Genomic DNA, 20,378 nt, shown 5'->3' with positions numbered 1-20,378 from the left:
AGAAGGCTGCTGTTTTGGAGCAGCCAGGAGTAGTCAAGAAAGATCTTGGTTAAGGTGATGTTTGACCAAGAATGGAAGGAGGAACAGGCTGCTGATGGGAGCCATCTAGCCTCGTAGGAGACTGCTATTCTCCCACTTTGCAGTTGTGCTAATAGAGGCACAGAGAGACTGAGTAACTTGCCTAAAGTCTCCCAGCCACCGAGAAAGATATCCAGGATTTGAACCCATGTCATCTGGTTTCAGAGTGAGTAGTCCTTGATCAAAGGTGATTTTTGCTGCCTAGGGACTATTTGGCAATGTCTACAGATATTTTTTATTGCAGCAACTGGACTGGAGTGGGGTGGGGTGGGCGGTGCTACTACTGTCTAGTGGGCAAAGGCCAGAAATACTTTTAGACATTCTGTGATGCACAAGGCAGCCCCTAGTGCACAGCAGTATGCCATCCAAAGTGCCAGTCTGCTGAGGTCAAGAAACCCTGGCCAAAATCCATGCAAAGCACTTGACACAGTAGGAAACATAGTGGGTGCCCAATAAATAGTAGCTGAAGAGGAGGAAAAGAAATGATTTGGAAAATGTTGCAGGGAAGAAATGAATCAAGGGGAGAAAAAGCACATGTAAATGAATCCATCATTTAACAAAACTCATGCAATACTGTTTGTTGGTAGGGTGGGTACTAATGAGGCTAGGGGTCCAAGGAGGTTGATGGTTTGGGGATGCAGGTTGAAGCTGGACAGTCGCCATCTGCTGAAACACCACTAACCGGATGACTCTTCTCTCTGTCCCCCTCCCACCTGTGTCTCTCTCCCCATCTCTCTTGGCCACTTTGCCCAGAAGGGGACAGCCGGAGGCTGAAGGGGGCCATCCAGAGGAGCACAGAGACGGGCCTTGCAGTGGAGATGCCCAGCCGGACGCTGCGCCAGGCCAGCCACGAGTCCATCGAGGACAGCATGAACAGCTATGGCTCGGAGGGCAAGTGAGTGTGGGGCCACCAGTCCTCCTGGTGCTTGCACTCTTTTGCAGTGGGCTATGGGAGGGACTGAGCAACCCCTCTGGGAGCCCTGGAGCAGCTCCAGGTTGTGGTGGGCACCAGCTCAGGGCTCCAGGGTCATCCTCATCTTCAGAAGAGAGGCAGTATAACAGCAAAGCCCCAAGGGAGAGTGAGCAGAACGCAGGCTCTGGAGCCCGACTGCTTGGATTTGAATCTTGGCTCCACCCCTTTCCTACTGTGTGACCTTGGGCAAGGTCTCTCTGCCACACTTTCCTCATCTGTAAAATGGGATTAACAGCATCAGCTTCGTAGGGGTGTTATGAGGATTAGATGTTTGTAATCCACATAATGCAAGGGTAATATTTATACACAGCATACGACAGTGTTTGGCATTAAGTGCTATGTATTAGTGCTGCTTAAGAAATAAAGAAGAGGGTAAAGAGGGGCTTTATTATCATCATTATTTCCTCTTTTTAGTTTCTTATTTCCTGTTGGTTTTGAAAAATATATAGTACTTCTTTTTATAAAGGTGTTTCTTGAGCATCAGCTCACTAGACAGTAGTGTGGCCCGCTCCTTGCCAGCGTTTCCCTCTGTGGGCTTTGCGTCAGAATCGCGGGGAGCACGTTACCAAGGCAGATCTCAGAGCCCATGTCCAAGCTGCTGAATTAGTCTCTGGAAGTGTGGCCTGAGAACTCCACTGTTAAAAAGCCAACCCTCGAAGAATTCACCTAGACTAGGGGTTTCTCATTTTCACAGACCCCTTTGAGAATTTTGGGAAATGAATGGGCCCAATTTTCCCCATACACACAGCCCCCAGTGCATGTACACACATTCTCCCACACACAGTCCTGCAAACATGCTTTTCTCATGATAGGGTTTTCTCGGATTCCCCTAAAACCATGCATGGTTCCCCAGATGAAAGAAACTTTGATCCAAAATGACTTCCTTATCATACAGATGACCAGGGCACTCAGAGAGGTTAAGGAGCTCACTCTGCATCACGAATCGTGTTACCAGGTCTGGAACCCAGGAGTCCTGACTCCCAGCCAGGGGTTATTTCACAGCACTACATTGCCTCATGGTCCGAGCTGCCCTCTAAAGTCAGGGAGGTGGGCTGTGATGTCATGATTCTTGTGCACATGGGAAGACTGAGGCTTAGAAAAGTTAAGTGCCACAACTATCCAGCGAAGTAGCCACTAGATTCGTGTGGCTAATTAAATAAGGTGACACTTTCTGTTTCGTTGCACTAGCCGTATTTCAAGTGCTTGCTTGCATCTTGTGGCTAGTGACAATGATATTGGATGGTGTAGAAAATAGAACATTTCCATCATCATAGAAAATTCTGTTGAACGGTGCTGGCTAAGTGACTTGTGCAATGACATACACACAGGCACTGAGGGGTGGGGCTGGGGCTCAGCCTCCGCCTGTTGCTTTCCTTCATTCCGACCCTGCCCCTCGGTTGGGGACTCCTGTTAGCTAAAAGCCTTCCCCTTTCCCCACCCCCAGCCCCTCCTAAACTGGGCATCTCCAGCCTTGTGAATGGCCTTGCCTTAGCAGATGCTGCTGTTCCACCCACCTCCTAGCGAGACTTTCCCGTGGGCGAGAACAGGAGGAGGACAGCGGAAGGGAGAGGAGGAGGAGGAGGAAGGGAGCCAGTGTTTTCTTTAACCTGAGAAACATGGCAAGGCAGCTGAACTTGGAGGAAGAGATTCTCAGCATCTGGGGAGCAGTGGGGCACTGCTGACAGGTGTGTGTCAGGGAGCCAGGAAGCTCAGGTCCTAGCCCTGGCTCTGCCGCTTATGCCCCTGGGTGGACTTGGGCACAACAGTGGGCCTCTCTAATGTTTAAGGAGGCCAGTAAACATCTGTCAGCCTCATGGGCGGGTCTGGAGTACTAGACTATGGGAAGGGCAGCATACTTCAGTGAGCAGTAGCAGGGAAGTGAAACCTGCATTTCCGTTTATAGAAGAGGAGGGGAAGGCTCAGAAAGGCCACATGACCTAGGGGCGCATCATCAGAGTGTGTTGTAAGGAAGAAACGAGGTGATGCCTGCAGGTGACAGATGTTTGGAATGTAGCTCTTGTCACTGTTTGCTGTAATAAGCTTTAAGGGACCAGAGAGTCTAATTACATTACAGAGAGGTTCAAAGCCAGGACTCAAGAATGACATAGACCTGGTGTGTGGTTCATTTGAGCTTCTTAGTAGCTGTGTGGCTTTGGGGAAGTTACTTCACCTCTCTGAGCCCAGTTCCTTCATCTATAGAAAAGGGACAGTAACAGTACAGATACTTAGAGTTGTTGTGAGGGTTCAATATGTTAATACATGTGAAAGCACTTAGCACAGTGACTGGCACTGTAATTGTTAGCTATTATGGTTTGTTGTTAATGAAGCCACTATTTGTTGGCTATTTTGCTGGCACTATTATATAATATAATATATTATAATATTATATATTATATATGGTCAGTTGTATTCTAATGGATATAGTGAGCCACCTCAGATATGATTGTGTCTGTAAAGTGCTCACTGCAGTGTAAGCACTGAGTAAGTGCTGGCTGTGATGATTATGATTACTAAAAGCTCTCAGGTGGGTGTTCTGAGCCCAACTGAGGGGGTATCAGGTGGGTTAGAGGATGCTGGGTCCAGCAGCGGGGTCAGTCTTGGTCTCCTGAGAGGGGCTGAGTGTTGGTGGATCCCAGCCAGGCCGGGCGCTGCCACCTGCCCAACACCTGGGTGAGGTAGGGACACAGAAGAGACTGGTGGAGACATTGAGCTCTAGTCAGCCTCTTTGTTCTCCAGGCATTTTGGGCACTGGTTGGGCCCAAATGCCAGGCTCTGAAACAGGAAGGGATGTGACTGTTCTCCCCTCTCCCCACCCCTTGGGCTTCTGCCAGCCCAGCTGAGGCTTACAGGGAGCCAGCCTCGCTTGAGCAGCCCCTGGCACCGCTGGGTCTGTCTGTCTGCGCTGGATCACTAGGCATATGTATTCCTGCAAGTGGGCACAGGAGTGCTCCCACACGGATTTTCATTTCAGCAGATGTGACTGAGCACTTAGAATGTGCCAGGCAGTTGGGCTGGGCACCTCAGACACCCCGACCTCCATCAGCTTCCACTCTTGAGCACTCACTAAGCCACTAACAATGTGGGGGGAGCTGCAGTGGACAGGTATAGAAAACTTGGGAAATGCTGTGTTCCCAGCCACGTGTCAGGGAGGGGGAAAGGGTGCATGTGGGTTGGGCGCTCGTCAGTGAAGATGCCTTGAGTCCCAGGTTATGTAATATCAATGGACAGTGGCTTCAGCCCTTGCTATTCAAAGGACAGTCCACAGCCCAGCAACACTGGCATGGGAGCTTGTTAAATATGCAGAATCTCAGCCTCTCCCCCAGACCCACTGAATCAGAATCTGTATTTTAATGAGACCCCCAGGTGGTTTGTTTGCACATTAAGTAGAGAAACCCTGGCTTAATGGTAATAATGGCCGTAGCTGACTCTTACAGAGAGCACTTAGTATGTGCAGACACTGTGCTGTGCTTTTACTTGTATTGACTCAGTTAATTCTCACAACAGCCTGACAGTGGCACTGTTAATATCCCCATTTTACAGATGAGGAAATGGAAGCTCAGAGAGGGCAAATAAGTTGCCCAAGGTCACACAGCCAGTTAGTGGCTGAGCTGGGATGCAAATCCAGGCATTGGGTATCTGCCCTTTACGTTTACACTCAACTCTTTTTCTCATTTAATAGTTTCATCTATCAAGATTTTTGGAGGTAGAGGCTTCCAGGATGCTTTGGGTAGTTCAAGGATGCCATCAAGGACCCAGAGCCCCTCTCTCTTTCCACACCATGGGCCTTAGCATATTGGGCCACCTGTGGTTGCTCCCTTGGGCTGGGGAAGAGCTTTCCTTCCTTGAGCCTGTTCCTGCCTGATCAATAATTGGGGCTCTGTGTGTTAAGGATGGAGAGTCAACCAGCCAAGCCCCCAGGCCAGGCCCGTCTCACCCAGGAAAAGGGCAGGAGCTAGAGTTCAAGCCCCTCAGATGGAGCCATGAGAAGAGAACCTTCCAGACATACCATACTCCCCACCTGCTCTAATCCTGAGATGTTCCCTATTGACTGTGTGCTCTAGTTTGGGTTTTCTCAGAACCAGACCTGAGACATGGGTTCAAGTGCAAGTGATTCACCTGGGAGGTGAGTAGAAAATAATGGCAGAGGAACATGTGGGAGAGAGGTGATACACCCAATAAAGCCTACTTTAAGAAGTCAGCTTTCCCTGTAGGCAGCCAGAGCCAATCCTGCTGGGGAATTCTGGGATCCCGTGTAGAATATGCACCTGGGAGTTCTCCCTCATGCAGCAAGGGAGCTGAGATATTTACATTCCAGCTCTTACTAGTTACTGAGCAGTGGCTGCTCCCTGTTAACTCTCTGGCTCTTCCTGTGGTAAAATAAGCTCTAGAGGCTAAAGAAGCTCTTCAGGGGCCAGAGAAGCCTGGGCAAAGGCATACAGACACTGGCTATTAGAAGTCAGCAAACACTGACATAATAAGGGGTGGGGGGTTGGGCCAGCAGGGTGTGCTACACTGCCTGGGTACACAGGGCCACCATCTCCCCAGCTGCCCAAACCAGAAATCTGGGGTTCTCACAGACAGTTCCCCTTCTCCAATCCATAATCCATTCCCAATCCATAATCCTGCTGAACCATTTTACTCTTAAACACTTCTTGAATCCATCCATTGCTCCCCATCTCCATCTCCTGGTCAAGGCCATACATCGCTCTTGCCTGGACACCTGCAGGTCTCCTTTTTGGTCTGAACACCATAGTTTGCCACCCAGCACTTATTCTTCTGACCTTTTCCAGCCTCTCTCAGTCCCCAAATATGTGGGGACTCCACCATGCTGAACCTTTACCCTTCCCTTTCCTCATCTCCAGGTCTTTGCCTCCATTGTGCCCTCTACCTGGCACTCCCTTCTCTACCCTTGCTCCCTCTTTACCCTCTGACTAATTCCTTCTCCAGACCTCAGTTGAGAGCTGGCACAAAGGGTGTATCTCATGTGCCAACTCCAGTAATTGATAGTGGTTCCCTGGAGTGCTGTGCTGAGAAGGATTCTGGAGCCAAGTCCAGGCTTGGCAGGAGAGCTGAGGTTGATTAGCAATGTCTGTCCTGGGTGTGGGCAGAAGTGGAATGGAACGGGTGCCTACCATTCCTCTGGCTATATCATCAGCTCTCACAGTCCCCTGTCCCTCCTCCACTACAGTGCCTTCCACCCTCTATCTTAATTTGTCACATGTGTGTCTGTCTGTCCCACTTGCCTGTCTAGCTGGTCCACAGTTGGTGCTCTGCACATTCTGTTGTATAATGGGTGTGTGTGTGAGCAGAAGCATGCACACATTCCACTCCTTCCCATCCCTTTAGCACACAGAATCCAGGGCGTTGGCATCCTTTCTGTTGACCCAGAAGCACTCCAGGCTGGCTCCCAGCGCCCACCTGCTCCTTCCCCCTGCTCTTTGTTGTCCCAAGATGTCTGGGTCATCACTTTCCGAGTCTCTGAGTGTCTGGGTCACTGTGTCCACAGCCCAGGGAAGCAGAATGTGAGCTGAGGGCAGGGCCGCTGCACCCGGGCTCAGGGTCACAGTCCTGCCAAGGCTGTTTCTAATCACCAAAGGCTCAAGAGTCTGGGTGGGTAGTCAGAACCACCTTTTCTTCCCCACCTCTGCTAGTTAGCAGCATCCCTGTGCCCAAAAGGACAAGGCAGAACTGGATGCAGCTGTGTCTAGGAGACAGGGATTTGTTTTGTTTTGTTTTATAAGCACTAGTATTTCTTGAGTATCTGACTGTGCCAGACTCTGTTCTAAGGCGTTTATCTCATTTAGTACTTACAACAGCACTGGGATTATCCTATTGTTCTTTATTCCTGTTTTACTGAGAAGGAAGCCAAGGCTCTGAGAAGTGAAGAATGTGTCTCCATAACGAGTAAGTGCTGGAGTCAGGATTCAGTTCCAGGCCTGCCCAACCCCATAGCTTGGCCTGCAAATCTCTGTCCTCTGCACTGCTCTAGGCAAGGCTGAGGTCCCCTCAGGGCAAAGAGAGACAGTATAACATAGTGCTTAGGAGGGTGAATTCTGGAGCCAGACTCTCCAGGTTCAAGTCCTAGGTCTTTCACTCCTAGCAGAGTGATTTTGGTTCAATTACTTAACAATTCTGTGCCTCAGTTTCCCATTTTGTAAAATGGGTATTAATTACAAGTACCTAGCTTTTATAGAGTTGTCAAGAGGATTAAATGAATCAACATTGATAAATAGTTACTATCAGTGCTGGGCTCATGACAAGTTTTTGACAAATAAAAAAATAAATCCTTGGCTTTGCACTCATGAGCCACAGTCTCATGAAGGCAGTCAGGCTTGGCAATGTCTTGAATGCTTGAGAAGTCAGTCAGGACTGTGTGATATGGTATATCCTGGCACAGGGTAATTCTGCTAAGCACTTGATTTGAAACGAGAATTTGTTCCAACATGATTCAAGTATTAAGGAACAATTTGAGCATAACATAAATTTTGCATTTGTTCAGGTGCAATTTCATCCACGAGGAACACTGGGTGAATGAAGGAAACTGCACCCACATAAGAATACACAAAACGCATGCGCCTCACACATCCACTGCACCCTCAGTTTACTATTATAAGCCACACCTATCCACACCTGGTGCCACAACTTTCCATCGACTTCACTTACCACCTCACAATCACTCACAGGCTGCAACTCTTCTGACACCCTCTTCCTCAAGCAAACTGCAGCCCATTTTCAAGGTCAAGTGCCATTTTTATTGTAGTATTTATGCATTTCTAAAGCATTTAACATTTATAAAACCATGCTGTCATTTTTACTGCATTCCTGCGTTTTTCTTTTTTTGATGTGACACTGACCCCATTTTGCCATAAGCTCTGTGATTTTTATAGCAGAATTTTGCATTGCACAGTAATTTTTAGAAATGTCTATTTCACATTACAGCAGGATTGACTGAATTGTAGGCTTGGCAAGTTTGTGGGAAGATGGACGGATGGATGGATGGATGGATGGATGGATGGATATATAGTAAATGAAAAGACAGGGAACTCATAAACTCCTAAACTCTTTCAGAACCACATAACCCATAATCAACACAAGTGCTGTGCAACCTTTTAATTTCTGATGCTGTTGAGATGAGTGATCCATCTGGAAAAGAAATGGAGTCAAACCCCTGAGTGACCCAGTTATTTCTTTCGCCCTGAAGAACACAGAAAATCCAGGGGCTAAACCAAGCTCAGAGGTTAATAATAAAAGATCAATGGGTTTCAGCTCCACAAACAAAAGTAATAGGATTTGAAATGCAGGAAATCTCATTTCACCATTAACACAAAATAAAAGGCCAGCAGAACACGGGCTGTAATCCCGTTTCAGGGCTTTGCGCCTGTCCATGTGGCACCCATTCCTGGAAGGGACCTGCTGCTGCAGTCCTCCCCAAAATGGCTTGGGCTTGGTCTCAGACATCCAGATGCTGCACTTACTAACAGGTCTAGAATTGGAAATGCCAAGAATGTGGCAAGGAGGCTCTCCCAGGCCAGGCAACAAGCCCAGCAGGCCATAATATCTCACCCTTTGGTTCACTCGGCAGGTCCTCTGCACTAAGCACCTTGCCTGCACTATCTCTCTCTCATCCTCCCCAACAACTGAGCAGCATGATTACTGTTTACTCCCATTTTCTACACAAGGAAACTGCAGCTCAGAGAGGATAAGACCCTTGCCACAGGTTGTATAGTACTGGAACCTAGGGTCTGTGTTATGCCAAATCCAGTCTTCACCCCATCCTTTATTTTTCCAGTGTGAGTCCAGCTGTAGGGTTTGGCAGTGAACATTTATGGAGCTCCTGCTGCATATGAGAACTTGTCCAAGTTGTAGCACGTATGCAGCCCTTAATTCATTAAGCTCTTTTATGCCCCTGTGCTCATGGATGCCGTAAGCAGAGATTTTGAAAACCATTTGAAACTAGGACAGCACAGGCATTGGCCAACTAAATGGCCAGACACTGTCCGTGAGGCAGTGTGTTCTCATTTGCAGATAAGAACATCAAAATGCAGAGACAATAACAGCTTGTCAGAGTTCACACAGCAAGCAGTTGGCTAGTGAGGAGTAGAGGCAGATTTGATTTTGTGGCCTCTGCCTTCTTTCGTACTCCAGGGAAGACCCCAAGGTGGAGTCAGGTCTCTGATGCAGTTGGATTTCTGGCCAGTAGGGCCCGGCTACCACTTTATTCCTCCTTCCTCCAGCCCCCAGGAGGACATGATAACCCATTCAGGGTTTCTGGGGCGTCAGCCGGGTTCCTTGGCAGCCAGCAAGGCTCCCTGGGATAGGAAATCAGGCAGCCGCCCAGATATTATAAACAATTACCACTAATTACCAGGTCTGCCAGTTCCCCATTGTCTGCTCATAGTATCACCAGGAACTGAGGAGCAGACAATGATGATGTTGGAGGAAACTTTCAATTTCAGGCTGCAGAAGACCTCCCTCTGTCTGGGAGGCTGTGCTCCTTCCATGCCTGGAATCCATGAGACCCCATCATTTCTCAGGCTTTTGGAGCCAAGACACTCCTTACAAAATGGAGCCTGGAACCCTAGATGGCTGGGAGGGTAGGGTGAAAAAGAGACCCAGGGACATGGAGGAAAGGCCACATCACCAGTGTGAAAGAGTCTAGGTCAGGGGTCCCCAGCTCCAGGGGTCCCCCCATGGGTACTGGTCCATGGCCTGTTAGGAACCGGGCTGCACAGCAGGAGGTGAGCAGTGCACAGGAGAGCAAGCATTACTACTTGAGCTCTGCCTCCTGTCAGATCAGCAACCGAGTTAGATTATCATAGGAGCATGAACCCTATCGTGAACTGTGCATGAGAGGGATCTAGGTTGTGAGCTCCTTATGAGAATCTAACTAATGCCTGATGATCTGATGTGGAACAGTTTCATCCTGAAGCCATCCCCCGACTCCCTGCCCCAGTCCAAGGAAAAATTGCCTTCCATAAAACTGGTCCCTGGTGCCAAAAAGATTGGGGACCACTGGTCTAGATCATAGCCTCGGTGCTGTCAATTAAGGATCTTTGGTTTTGCAAGAATAGTGGAGACACATTTCAGTCCCCAGACACTTAAGTGACTTTATTTTTTTCTTTCTCTCTATTAAAAAAAAAAAAAACCATTGTTACATAATTGTTAAGATAATAGACTTGGAAGTCTGACTCTCTGGGTTCAGGTACCACTCAGCTTCTGTCTTGGTTTGGCTTCTTCCAGAGCAGACCCTGACTCAAAGATCCAAGTGGAAATTGGTTATTTGGCAGGCCATCCCAGGAATCCCCAGTGTGGAGCCACAAGGAATAGGACAGGAAGGGAAGGGAGCTAATAACGGATGTTATTTCAAGACTGCCGCCACTAAGGGCAGCTGGAGTTCAGCCCCACTGGGGAGCCTTGGGAGGCTGGTTGAACATTCACCTGCGTTATCCCCACTGCAGACTCCCAGTGCGTCACTGGGTGGGGGCTGCTTCTGGGGCATGAACCCTCAGGCGCTTCCAGCCTGCTCTATGCCACAGACTGAATTTTCTCTCCCAGCAAAATTCAGAATTCTCACAGCTAGAAAATAAGCCCTCAGTCCTCATGCAGGTATGACAGCAGGTAGCCTCGGAGTGTAGGGGTGCTTGCTGAGGGGTAGGGTAGGGCCGTGCAGTACCTCTGTGATTTGGGCAGGTTTCTTAACTCTCCAGCTCATCTATAAAATGGGCCCAGTAATAGTATTGACCTCATAGAGTTGTTGTGAGGCTGAAATGAATTAGTAAGTGTAGAGCACTTCGACACTCATGGCATTTAGTGAGCACTGGGAGTTCCCTGTTACTAATCTCTGTATCAAGTCCCCCGTGTCCTCTGTTTGCTGAAAACTTAAACTCACTTGATTCAGGATTTTCCCAAGGGTTATGCCTGTATCCTGGGGAGATGTATGTATAGAGAATCCATGTAAATTTCTAGACCAGGCCCAGGGTAACAGTCAAAGTATTTAATAAGAAGCACAGGTCATAGCTAGTGATCACACTATTTCATGCTGCAGCCCACATCCACTCTGTACATGAATTTCCTGTTTGTTTTTTCCTAAGATTTCTATCATTTATCACCTTCTAACATACGGTATTGTTTATGATATAAGTTGTGTGTATGTAATATGTCTCCCTCCACTAGAATGTAAGCACCTCAGGGGCAGGAATCACCATTCACTGACATACTCCAGGTGTCCAGAATAGTGCCTGGACACAATAGAGCACATACTATGTGCTTGGAAAACATTTGTTGGATGAATGAACAGATCAAATGGATGCTGGCCATTACACCTGGTGTACCTGCTGAATGCCAGTGAGGGCTCGTGTCCAGTAACATTGGTTGCTATTATTGTGCTGCTCAGACACTGAGGACAGAGTGTGTGGTCCTCAATCATCATCCATCATCCTGGTGTCTCCTGGAACGTGATCTTACTGTCTGCTCCTTGGTCATTGTTTCCCACTGGTCTCAGCGACTTCTCTTTTTCTAGACCGCCAGGCCTCTATGGATCTGCTTTTCTCTCCAGTGCACCTGGATCATATGCTCCTCTCTAGGGTGCAGAGGGATGTACAGAGAGCCTCAGAGATCTCCTAGTGGGTCACTCGACAAGACGCCCAAGTACCCATTTCTGTAGAGCGTTGTGTCCTTTTCTTAGCTCCACACAATAAGAAGGACGGGTGCAAGTCTCCTCTGCTTTCAGATCCCCCCAGCCTATCTGGAGTTTCCTGTCATCCCCCAGCACTCACCAGCTGGGGACTACTGACCTTCCTCAAGTATCCTGCAGCATCTCAGCTCTCTTCCCTACTTGCCTGACTTCCTCTGCTCTCCCAGGCTGAGGGTTTGTCTGTTTCAGGACAGGATAGCCTAGTTTTGTACCTATTCTTTCAAGTTTGTTTCTTAGCTTTGGAACTGAAAAGTCAAGAGTCCAATTCTTGTTCTCTACTTCCTGCTGGGTGTCATTCCTTCCCTGAGGCAGGAGACATAGGAGACACTAGCTACTGTCTGAATGGGGAAAGCAGGCCAGGGGTAGTAGGAAATCATGAAAAGGAAAAGCATTCAGGCGGAATATTCTGCCATTAACTCTGCAGATAACTTGAATAAAAACAGAATACCGGGGGACCTCACATGGTTGAGGAAAGAATTGGGCAGCCAGGACTGGGTAGCTAGTAGAGTTTATGGGTTTTGCATGAGGGCAGGCCATTTATGTGACTCAGTTCTTGTGACGTTTAGTGTCTGGGATTTACTTTTCTATTTCTCAGAGAGAGGTTTTGATTGTCCTGGCTGGGTTAAGCCTCTAATTCTGTTTTCATCAGCTCTGGCTAGAGAACAGGGTCACCATTTTGCTGGGCAAATGTGTTTCTTATCTAAATGATGGTGATAAAGATCAAAAGCCAACCTCCTGGGCTAGGTGTGATGACTCATGCCTGTAATCCCAGCACTTTGGGAGGTCAAGATGGATGGATCATATGAGGCCAGGGGTTCAAGACCAGCCTGGCCAACATGATGAAACCCTGTCTCTATTAAAAACACAAAAATTTGCTGTGCATGGTGGCGCTTGTCTATAATCGCAGCTACTCAGCAGGCTGAGGCATAAGAATCCCTGAAATCCAGGAGTTCGAAGCTGCAGTGAGCCAAGACTGTGCCACTGCTCTCCAGACTGAACAACAGAGCAAGACTCTGTCTCAAAAAAAAAACCAACCAACCAATCAGACAACAAAAAACAACCTCCCGTGGGTTGCAAGTCCTTTGGTCCTCAGGATAACGGGTACATGAGGCATGGTACTTGGTGCCTCATCTCACTTAACACAACAGACCCAGGAGATGGGAACATTATTATTTCCATTTCACAGATGGGAAAGAGATACTTAAAGAATTGAAGGGAGTGGGGAGAACTTACTAAAGCTGCTTTAAGCAAAATAATAAAATTATCTTTGTTGTTGTTATTGACTTAACATAACCAAAAGATGAAGTAGCTTGCTTCAGGCAGAGCTTGATCCAGGAGCTCACACAATGCTGTCATTTTGATAGTTTCATTCTTAGGATCCAGATTGTAGCCACATAGTGCTAGAAGCTCCTGTCCTGCATCTCAGGCGCTCCCCATAGTTCAAACAAAGCTTCCGGGCCTGATTCTTGTTGGCTGAACTGGGCCACGTGCCAGCCTTTGAGCTGATCACTGGCTAAGGGGAAGGGATGCCCTGATTGACCAGACTGAGCTGCAGGCCCAGTCTCTGGAGTTGGTCAGTCCACCCCACTGTAATCATATGCCATGGGGAGGGGGCTTCCCAAAGAAACTTTGAGATCTTGTTACCAGAGAAAGGGGAAGTGGATATCAGGTGGCCAAGCAGCAGCAAGAAATGTACCCCTCAGAATCCAGAGCCGCTGGGCCGGTGCAGCTCACATGACTCCCATGTGCAAGTGCATCACCAGGGGCTTGTGTGAAAATTCAGATTCTCATTCAGCAGCTGGGGGAGGAGCAGAGCGCAGTTGTGTGTATCAACTTAGTTCCCAGATGATGTTGATGCTGCCGGCCTCTGAACCACACTTCGAGAATCAAAGCGCTAAACCACGTGAGCCAGATACTGGATAAACCTTGTCTCCACCCCAAAACAGAACTATCAGCATATCCATTTCAGGGAGGCTTAATGAGGAGAGGAAGGGTGATGGATGTGGGCACAGGTTGCCATGGAATGAGGGATGTTCTGGAGCTGACTGCCCGAGTCCAGAGTTGTCAGTCAACCACTGGGAATGTGTGTTTTTTTTTCTCATTTTTTCCTCATGCAGCCTTAACTATGGAGGAGTTTGCCTGGCATCAGATGCCCAATTCAGTGACTTCCTGGGAAGCATGGGGCCGGCACAGTTTGTGGGCCGCCAGACCCTGGCCACCACACCCATGGGTGAGTGCCCCAAGGCTGATTTCAAATGGACTAGGGGAGGCGAGGTCATACCAGAAGCCCAGCGTCTCTCCCTCCTTCCCCTCTGCCTGTTGATCCATCCTGTGAGCATGCAGCCTAGGGCCCAGGCCACACTCTTAAGCCCTCAACAGAGCCCAGGCACTTGGTGGGAGTTGGTTCTGGTCTTATTCTGGGCTGGGAGCAGGGGAAGGGGTTTCAGCCCTAAGCAGAGGGGAGGAGCTGAGTCGCCTCAGAGGCTTGAGCTTCTGAGCCATTTCCCAGTCTCATCTCTTGATGCCTGTTGCAGGGGATGTGGAGATCGGCTTGCAGGAGCGGAACGGTCAGCTGGAAGTGGACATTATCCAAGCTCGGGGACTGACAGCCAAGCCAGGCTCTAAGACACTGCCAGGTGTGGGGCCTACCCTCCCCCTGCAAGATGGGTGTGGAAGTCAGGGAGGAGATCCTGATGGGTCCCAGGGGCCTTGAAGAGAGAAAATTGGGCCCAACTGTGGGGACCCCCTGTCCCAACTCTAACATCTTATGTGGAACTTGTAGTTTAGGGTTTATCTGGGGACCCAGTTGAGATTATCTGTGGACCTTGTTCTCCTCCACTGGACTGAGCTCCTGGAAGGCAGGGACCATCTTCCCTGCTTTTTGTTATCCCCCAGGGTACTTGGCATGCAATAGGTGCTCAGGCTTGGTGAGGGAGTAGGTCAGCAGTGGATGTATAAGCCAGGGAGGGGGTAGGCGTGTCGTGGACTGAGAGAGGAAGGAGGCGAGCACAGAGTAAGCAAAGGAAGAGGAGGCAGTGATGACCACCAGAGGGGTGGGACAGGCCACACCCAAGCCTAGCTGTACCTGCCTCCCCCACCTGCCCACCCCCCATGTGTCCTGGCGTGTTCTCCCCAGACTCCATGGGGGCACACCTGTCTCCAGCAGAGGTTGGGCAACCTCCCTCTGTTGCACCCTTTGCCCACCATTTAAGGGCCAAACTAGAACTCACCCCTGCTGGCCTCTGTCCCCAGCGGCCTACATCAAGGCCTACCTGCTAGAGAATGGCGTCTGCATTGCCAAGAAGAAGACCAAAGTTGCTCGCAAGTCCCTGGATCCACTGTATAACCAGGTGCTGCTGTTTCCCGAGAGTCCCCAGGGCAAAGTCCTCCAGGTGAGGGGCAGTGGTGCGCTCTTGTGTGTGTGTGTGTGTGAGTGAGAGGAGGGCACCCCTGGTGGAGGTGTCTCTGGAGGGCCTTACCTGGAGGAAATAGGTGAGGCCTTCAGTTCACTGTGGCTGAACTGAGCTCCACAACTTACTGTGCAACTTTGAACAAGGGACCCTCAGTCACCTCATCTGTAAAGTGGGGACCCTAATAGTACCTACCTGATAACATTCTGCTGCCAGTGGAATGTGTACTTGTTTGCAGGAAAAGTTCTTGCAGTTTTACCTACACAAGTTCTCTGCCCATGGCTGCCATTACCGTCATCACCATCACCACCCTCATCACCATCAACAACCTCTGGAGGCCAGGGGTTGGCGTGGTGTCCAGTGATAAGAAGGGCCTATTGAGGAATTGCAGTTTCAAGGAGGTAGAAATCATAGGACTGAGATGGATTAGGCATGGGGGATGATCCAGGTTCTGCTTCTGGGCCTGTGAGTGGCACTGGCGGGGTTTGAACCACTGTGTCTCTTGCCCTGCAGGTGATCGTGTGGGGGAACTACGGGCGGATGGAGCGGAAGCAGTTCATGGGTGTGGCCCGCGTGCTGCTGGAGGAGCTGGACTTGACCACCCTGGCTGTGGGCTGGTACAAGCTCTTCCCCACCTCCTCTATGGTGGACCCAGCCACAGGCCCCCTGCTCCGGCAGGCATCCCAGTTGTCCCTCGAGAGCACCGTGGGGCCCTGCGGAGAGCGATCTTAGTGCTGGGATGGGGAGGGGTTCCCCAAGATGGCCTGGAGACCACCCAGCCCTGACCTGGGACCCCAGGCCCAGGGGCACATTGAACAGGAGGACGGGGCTCTCCCCCTCAGTGGGGAAGCAGAATGGGGAGACCTGCCCCCCTTGGGCCCCTCCTCACCCTTTCTTTGCCTCCTACCCCCTGAGACCTTCCCTCTCCCAACGGGATTGGCTACACTTTTGACTTGGCTGGTTCTTGACCTGGTGGACGTGGCTGCAGTCTGGAGAAAGGAAAGACTGAGGTGGCAGAGCAGACCACTCTCCCGTCCCAGACTCTGTCCAACTTCTCCCCCTTTTTGCCTCCTCGGAAGCTTGCTGCCCAGAGCCAAGTCCAGAACCCAGCCGGCCATCTCCATGGTGCCAATTACCAGCAAGTGTCTTTCCTGCGGCACCCGGTTCAGGCAGCTACTCCTGCCCCAGAGATGAAGGGGCAGCTTTGCAAGGATCCGGAGCTAGCTCCCGGGGGCCCAGAGTCCCCCACTTGAAGAGGAGCTTGGGCTTCCCTCTGCCTGCCCGTGGAAGGAGCTTTGCCGCAGCCTGTCTGAGTCCATCTGTCCATCCCCTCCTGCCTGCCCCTCTTCTGGTGGCTCTAGGAATTGGGGTTCAGCAGGGACCAAAGGAAAGGAGGAGGTGCCAGGGGCCTGGCACAGACCCCTAGGTGCCTCGCTCCAGGGAGTCACAACAAGCTAGTTTGGGAACCATTGGTGTACTGGAAAGAATGTTGTCTGTGTTCTGGAGGAGGAGCTGTGGAACCTGAGTTTCCAGACCCCAACCTTAGAGAGCATTCGGGGGCTGCTGTATTGGAGGGGGAGGCTAAGGAAAGTTGTGATTGGGACTGGTGGTGCCAAGATAAGGGTTTCTCAAATTGGAGAACCCCTCCTTGTTAGATGAGGTCGAAGGTTATCTTGTCTACCCCTTCTGCCTCCAGGCCAGGGGTCTGGGGAGGCAAATAGAGCCCCCCCGTTTTAGTCTTTTTAAACAAACCATCCTATACTAAGGGCAGAACCCACTGCCCCGGCCTCAGTTACCTTGGCTGAAGGAAAGATGGTGATAGGAGAGAAAGAGTGAAGAGGCGTGCATGTGAGAACTGGGAGATTCCTTTTCCAGCAGGCCTGGGTAGCTGCCTTCCCAGCCCAGCCCTCCCTGGGGCCTGCGGGAACCCTTTTGCATGCAAGGGAGGGTGGAGGCTGGCCCCTCTTTATAGAAGCACATTTCTGCCACCTCCCCTGGGAGGCACCCAGAAGCCTGCCACTCTTTACCTAGTCCCTGCTGTGTAGGGCGTAGTCTGGGTTAGCTAGGTAGAGTTAGTGTTCCAAGCCCTGGGGCCCTTTCTTAGCTCATGCATAGTCCTTACTGAGTCCCAGGACGGGTGTAGAGGAGACTCACGTACATTCCAGGAGCCCACTGTCTCCTTGCTGGCCTGGGCCTAGATGGGGCATCCTGGCTCACAGGAGGCCAGCCCCTCCTCTTCCTCCCCCTTCCTCCCCCTCTCCCCTGTAGGGTTATAGCCGGAGCTGCCTGTTATACTCGGATGTTCTGATTTATTATTCTTGGTACTGACTTTCTTTATGAGGCACTCCTGAGGGTTGTAGGACCTTGGCAGAGGGGGCCTGGTCTCCATTGGAGGGTGTCATTTTCCCCTGAGGACACCCCAGGTTGCCTTTGGTCCCACCCTGTTCCCAGTCCCAGTCCTGGTCCTGGTCCCTGTCCCACCAGGCGACTCCTTCCACCTGGAAATTCTTCCCTTCCCTTAGCCTGTATAAGCCCTGGGTATCCTTTAAAGTTCTGGTCGATGGATGTCGCCTCCACAGAGCTGCTTACCCTGCACTGGGAAGTGGAGATGGAGATGCCCCCTTACCCAGGAGGTCTTCAGAGCTTCCTGGGATTGTGGCGGGTGGAATCCCAAGGCTGGGGACAGAAGGAGCAGGGCTCTGGAGGAACTCGCATTCAAGGCACAGAATCGGCCTCTCGCCTATTTGTTTTTTTAACCAGTGTGATTTCTCTGCTATTCGTTTATTACTCATCACTGGAATCTTTTGAGCCAGGAGAGCACCTTCTCTCTCCAGCCATTGTCGCTGTGGTGATTCAGGGGTAGCTCTTCAAAAATAGGGCAGAGCCTGGCTGTCCCAACCAGAGGGAGCAGGAGCTTGGCCCTGACAGCTTGAGCCCTTCCCCTGGTGTCTGCACAGCCTTCATAGAGAGAGAGCTCCAAAGCAATAATAACACCTGGGGGTGGTCAATGAGAGCCCCCTCAATGATTTTCTTGTTTGTTCTGTGAAATCTCGCTCACCTCCTGGAGGGGTGGAGCAGCTGGGGGCTGGAGCCCTGTTTCTTTGTATCATCGTGAGCATGTGCCCCCTTCGCTGGGGCTGTGACCATAGGGTGTGGGAACCACGGTCTGTCTTCACCAAGGGATGGGGGTTTGGGGAGGGCAGTGACATTTTCATCATTAGCTTTGGAGAAGCTTCAAGCCCATCCTGTCCCCACTGCTGCCTGGCCCCTTGCTGACTCAGGCTGTACTGTTTGAAGAGGAGCAGAGAGGGTGGCACTGGGGGCCCTTAGGGGGCTGTGGCCTCCAGGGCATGACTTTTTTCAATCTCTGGGCCAAGATCACATGTAGGATGCCACGGGAAGGAGCCATCTCCACTTTCCTTCTCCAGAACCCCCTTTGTATAGTAAAGGGGAAGGGCCTTTGGGACCATTCATCCATTTCCATTTTACAGACAAGAAATCAAGACCCAGCTTGGGGGAAAAGCCACCCCTGGAATCACCTGTGTGTTTAGTGGCACCCCCAGCCTGGGCTTCCTCCTCCCAATAGAGGCTGAGCCGGAGCCAGGGCAGTGTGAGGCGGGGCCCACACCTCCTTCTCCCTTTTTTTGAAGTCCACTGGCCCCCAAAAGATGGGCAGGACAAGTTGTAGCCCATCTGAGAAGTTGGGAAACTGAGGCCCAGAAACAGGAAGTGACTCACACAAGACCCCTCAGCAAGGTCGAAAAGTGGGAAGAACAATGGGCTCCACTGTGCTTCAGGCGACAGGAGATGTTGCTCCAGGGCTTGTCTGCCGGGACAAGGATTCCTGGCCTCTATGCCCTGGCTGCACAGCCCTGCTGGGCACCACCTCTATAAGCCAGTGACTTCTCTGGGCCTGGGTAGGAGGAAGAGGTTGCCAGGGAGACAGCTCTCCTGGGGGGCTGGCTCAGCTGACTGAGGGTACACAGGATGGGGTCTAGACCTTGATGCCTGGGTAGAGGTTCCTGCTAAGGGGCCACAGTCTCTTCAGGACCAACTGGAGAGGGAGTTAGGAAACAACAGTTCCTGCCTGGGGCAGTGAGGGAATGGGAGCAGCTGTGGACACCTCATTTTAGGGAAGTCCTCCCCAAACTTTCAGATGTAGTGAGACCCGGCCTTCCTGTTGTACTTTGAAGACTTGGTTTTCAGAATGCTTTTACCTTGAGTGTGCCCTTTGGCCCTCACAAGAGCCTCTGGGGAGTAGGTGGTGGCCTGTGCCATCATCCCCGATTCAGAGCGGGCAGCTGAGGTCCTAGGAGGGAAGATGCTCGCCTAAGTGCTCGCCTTAGGTCCCGTTGTGTTAGTGGGTGGGCAGCACTGGAGCTTGGTTCTCCAGCAGCCCAGAGCTCACCCTTTTACACTCAGAGATGGAAATAGCTTAGGGGGTGGTTGTGCACTTCACAAGCCAATTCAAGATCCAGTTCCTTCAGCCAGGAGCTCCTGGGTGCATCTCCGTGTCAGAAACAGCACCGAGTTCCACCCCCTCTGGAGGCACAGCTGTTGCATCAGGCAAGGTCACCTGCATTTATTTATTGAGCAGCAGCGCTGTGTCAGGCCCGGGGATGGAGTCCCCTCCCTGTTCCCCCATGGTGACTACAAAACCCTCTGGGAGGGCCCCACATCTGTGGAGCAGCACCTCAGCGTGGACGGAAAGCATTCACGTCCATGAACTCACCTGATGCCAAGCCTGTGAGGCTGATGGTGCCCATCTAACCCAGCGCTTCTGTGAGGTCAGAGTGGAGCTGAACCCAGGGCTGTGGGCATCACCTCTGGAGCCCATTCACTCTCTGACTGCCTCCTGGGCGAGTGGCGGGAAGGCAGGACCCGGGTCCTCAGGCTGGGAGCCTCCATTCACCCACCTTTCCCTCATTCCTTCTCTTAAAGCAGGAGCCGCCCAGGCCTTTAGGGAGGGAGGGTTTCTGGGTCCCCTGGGTTGGAGTGGGGTCACGTTGCATTGCGTTCATGACCATGTAGCTCATGTTAAAAATTAAAGTTTTTGGCTTTTCTAACCTGGCTCACTCATGCTTTGTGTTGAGACAGTCCTATCTGGGAAGCCAAGGGAAGGGGGTGTTTGGAGGGGCTGAGTGCCACGGGGTGCCAGGATGCCACACCTCAGGCTTTGTCTCTGCCCCCTTATGGTGCAGGGGCCTGCTTCAGAAAGTCCTAT

The 20,378-nt window shown here is 51.0% G+C and overlaps 1 protein-coding gene across 2 annotated transcripts in view; it reads left to right on the top strand.

Annotated features, from left to right (window-relative positions):
• The window catches only part of RIMS4 (regulating synaptic membrane exocytosis 4), a 56,117-nt gene extending 35,897 nt beyond the window's left edge, over nucleotides 1–20,220 (top strand). Inside the window, exons 2-6 of one of the 2 annotated variants that reach the window (XM_035298689.3) lie at nucleotides 835–973; nucleotides 13,862–13,974; nucleotides 14,279–14,380; nucleotides 14,997–15,136; nucleotides 15,668–20,220. In XM_035298689.3, coding sequence (XP_035154580.1) covers nucleotides 835–973; nucleotides 13,862–13,974; nucleotides 14,279–14,380; nucleotides 14,997–15,136; nucleotides 15,668–15,886 — 713 coding nt within the window. In that variant the 3' untranslated portion in view covers nucleotides 15,887–20,220. Of the gene's footprint in view, nucleotides 1–831; nucleotides 974–13,861; nucleotides 13,975–14,278; nucleotides 14,381–14,996; nucleotides 15,137–15,667 lie in introns of both variants that reach the window. The other variant, XM_035298688.3, reaches the window with a different exon arrangement.
• Nucleotides 20,221–20,378: the final 158 nt, after the last annotated feature.

The sequence above is a fragment of the Callithrix jacchus genome, chromosome 5, assembly GCF_049354715.1.
Source record: "Callithrix jacchus isolate 240 chromosome 5, calJac240_pri, whole genome shotgun sequence".
Taxonomy (NCBI): Eukaryota; Metazoa; Chordata; class Mammalia; order Primates; family Cebidae; genus Callithrix; species Callithrix jacchus.
Note: the sequence above shows the minus strand (reverse complement) of the source record. Positions and strands in the feature narration are given on the sequence as shown.